Source organism: Hemibagrus wyckioides, linkage group LG23 (genome assembly GCF_019097595.1).
Source record: "Hemibagrus wyckioides isolate EC202008001 linkage group LG23, SWU_Hwy_1.0, whole genome shotgun sequence".
Taxonomy (NCBI): Eukaryota; Metazoa; Chordata; class Actinopteri; order Siluriformes; family Bagridae; genus Hemibagrus; species Hemibagrus wyckioides.
Window position 1 is genome coordinate 886,019 of NC_080732.1, and position 3,835 is coordinate 889,853.

The 3,835-nt window shown below is 40.3% G+C and overlaps 1 protein-coding gene across 1 annotated transcript in view; it reads left to right on the plus strand.

The window, feature by feature from the left end:
- The first annotated feature begins 862 nt into the window (after positions 1-862).
- The window catches only part of phex (phosphate regulating endopeptidase homolog, X-linked), a 20,580-nt gene continuing 17,607 nt past the window's right edge, over positions 863-3,835 (plus strand). The window contains exons 1-2 of the mRNA XM_058377104.1: positions 863-1,124; positions 2,842-2,898. Of these exons, the coding sequence (XP_058233087.1) occupies positions 1,001-1,124; positions 2,842-2,898 (181 nt within the window). The 5' untranslated portion in view covers positions 863-1,000. The remainder of the gene's footprint in view (positions 1,125-2,841; positions 2,899-3,835) is intronic.

Genomic DNA, 3,835 nt, shown 5'->3' on the forward strand with positions numbered 1-3,835 from the left:
AATAGAAGGCCACAGAAACTAGTCTCAAAATCTTTTTTCTGTAATCAAACCCTAGAATGCTAAATAAACTCTGTAATCTAATCTAATCTAATCTAATCTTATTTTTCATTTGTGTTACAGCTTTGCACATGTACACAAAATGATTTTGTTCAAAGGAAAATAAAGAAAAATAACTAAAGAATAAGATCATACTCTTCATTTTCTCGTGAGTTTCAGGAAATTTCTTCTTCCTGTCCCGTTCATGTTCACTGTAATGTCCATCATCGTCTTGTCGTCCTTCTTCAACTTCTTCCTGCTGAACTTGTGACTTGTGGAACAGCCCCAACATCTCACAGGGTGAATGGATTTCAACAAATTTTTATTAGACCCCATAATATCTACACAGGAAAGATCTGATTTTTATTTTAATAATCATAACAAAATCAAAAACTTTTATAGATCTAAGCCATGATGTTGATGTAGGTTCTGTTTAAGTGGAATAATCACGTGGGTTGGTTAAAATGTTTTTGTTTTTATTTTTATTCTCTAATTAAAAGTAATATTTATCTGTTTTTTTATTTCCAGAAGTACAGATGTAGATGAGGAGAATGAAGCTCCTGATTTAGCCTGAAGGTTAACTCCTTATTATGTAGGCAGGTACAGAACAGACACAGTGTCAGCATACACACACACACACACACACACACAGACCGCATACACACACAGACCGCATACACACATCCCACCCATACCCTAAAGTGTGTATAATTATGTGTCAGTTTAAGGTTTCAGTCTGCACTGTATGGAAAGCAGTTCCTCCTCCTTTTATCCCTCTTTCCCTCCCACTCCCACTCCCAGCTCTTTTACTCTCCCTCCCTCTTCTCCCTCGTTCTGTTGGTCAGACGCTGCCGAGAGCTCGCGGTTCACACACACGCAGACGAGGTTCCTCTGACCTAACGCTGAGCGACGTCTCAGAGAGGAGAGAAGGAGGAAGTCAGGGGGTTTGTGGTGGTGGAGCAGAATGGAGGTGGAGATGTTGAGCAGAAGAGGATCCAAACCCAGCGTGGCTCCATGTACCTTCACCAAAGTGGCTCTGATCACACTGGTGTGTTTCTGTCTTGCTCTGCTGGTTGCTGTCATTGCAGGTAAGCGTATCTCTCACACACACACACACACACACACACAAAACATTGCAAAAAGTTTACTTAATCTTCCAAAAAAAAATAAAAAATTGAATCATAACAAGAAATGACTTTCTTATGACTTTTTTCCCCTCTTTCGCTCCTCTCTGTCTTTTAGGGTCAGGTTTAAGAGAAAAAGCCTTTTTTTTTATTCTATAGTGCTAACAAAGTCCTTATTGTGCTCCATGAAGAAAAAGAGATCAGTTCAAAAGTTTGTGCCCCCGATTGTGATATAAATGCTCTATAATTACAGCAACATGCTTCAGTCCTCTGTACAGACTGTGGAAGAACTCTGGTGTTGGGAAGAACCAGACATCTAGAACCTTAAAGGGTTCTTCTGTCCGTCGCAGATAGCAGAGAAAGAGTTGATAGAGTTTAGTAAGAATATGACACGTTTGAATATGATGTGTTCTGGAATATTTAAGAAATAGGATTGTTATAACATCTGCTGTGCTTTATAATGTTGTTATAATGTTTTAAGAACGTTTACAAAGGTTATGAAAAACTCGACGACTTGGAAATAAAAATCTTTATTAAACTGTAATTTTCCATAAACTGAGATGTTCTTAAACTCACACTCAGTGTAGAACCCTAGAGCTGAGTATTTTACTGTTTAAGAACCCTTACAGACCCACAGAACCAGCAAGAAACCTTTTAAAGAGTTCTCTTTTATATCTTTCCTGTAAAATGTTTTTTTTTTCAACAAGCTCAGGGTTAAATTGTTTTCAAAAATGATTATTCTGGAGTTTGTCTTTTTGTGAAATAGAATAAAATATTTATGACTTTATCTGCAGAAACTTTATGTGGGGGTGAATACATTTGCACTGAGCTCTGTGAGATCCTTTCTGTTGTTGCTTTTAGGTATATATTCACACACACACACACACACACACACACACAAACACACACACACAAACACACACACACACAAACACACACACAAACTCATGACTCATGAGGCGTCACTGGAAGCGAGTTGTAGCATCCCAGAAGCTACACTTACTTCAGACGTGTGTGTGTGTGTGTGTGTGTGTGTGTGTGTGCGTGAGAGAGACTATTTAAAGACAGTATATAGTTACACACACAGCTTTGCCCTGAGGACCGCTCACAAGCACTTACCGTGTGTGTGTTTTTAACAAACTTTACACAGCAGAGTTCTGCGTCCTGATTGGTCAGAAGGCATTGATTCATTTTCTTTAAGGGCAGCTCTTACAATAACGCAGGTTTATATTAATGTGATCATTCTGATATGTTATTGTTTCTGTAGTAACTCATTCTCACACACACACACACACACACACAGGGCTTAAAGCTCTGTATTTGGTGTTGTGGTTCATGCTGTGGTCATCTGCTGTGTGTAGCGGACTGTAAACAGTGTAGACACAAAATCACAAGAGAAGCACACACACACACACACACACACACACACACACACACCATCACTACTGATAAGTCAGTATTTTGTTCTGTTAATTCACAATCTTTTTTATTTGCATGCATTTCACGTGTGTGTGTGTGTGTGTGTGTGTGTGTGTGTGTGTGTGTGTTCTGTGCCTGTTTGGTATGTGTGCAGTAGAGCGTTAGGTCAGCATTCTCGTTGACATCCACACCAGGGACAGCTGTTGCAGCGTGATGTTCGCTCTGAGATGTTTGTTTCTCTGACACTTTTTTCTCCTTTAAGTCTCGCAGAAATCGAGCAAAGAAGAGTTCTGTCTCACGACCGAGTGCATCGAAGCAGGTGAAGTCCTGAGTCTGTTTACACCAGTGTCTATTTAATCCAGTGTCTGTTTACTCCAGAGTCTATTTACACCGGTTTCTATTTAATCCAATGTCTATTTACTCCAGATTCTGTTTACTCCAATGTCCTTTTAATCCAGATTCCATTTACTCCAGTGTCTATTTAATTCAGTTTCTATTCAATCCAGATTATAGTTACTGCAGTGTCTACTTAATCTAGATTCTATTTGTTCCAGTGTAAACAAAATAAACTGACTTAAAGCCACCACAAGAATCACAGACTTCCACTAGAGAGAGAGAGCTGAGCGAGTCTCAGGTTTATATTAATGCGCTTGTTATGATGCCTTATCGTTACTATAGTAACGGATCATTCACAGGGACATGCAAGGCAGATGCTCCACAACAAACAGACATGGATGGAGTCTCCGGTGTCAGTGCGGTAACTCTGTAGGACCGAGGAGTTCACACGTCTTTCTGGTTTTTCTGTAACAAAAGTCAATAAGCTAAAGAGAGAGAATAAAGAGATGATGCTGAAGGACGGAGAGAACATTGTGACCAGTGAGAGGTGAAGTGAATAAGACTGAGTATCTCCTCATCATGGCACCTGTTAGTGGGTGGGATATATCAGGCAGCAAGTCAACATTTTGTCCTCAAAGTTGATGTTAGAAGCAGGAAAAATGGACAAGCGTAAGGATTTGAGTGAGTTTGATGAAGGGTTAAATTGTGATGGCTAGACCACTGGATCAGAGCATCTCCAAAACTGCAGCTCTTGTGGGGTGTTCCCAGTCTGCAGTGGTCAGTATCTATCAAAAGTGGTTCAAGGAAGGAACAGTGGTGAACCGGAGACAGGGTCATGGGCGGCCAAGGCTCATTGATGCATGTGAGGAGTGAAGGCTGGCCCGTGTGATCCGATCCAACAGACGAGCTACTGTTGCTCA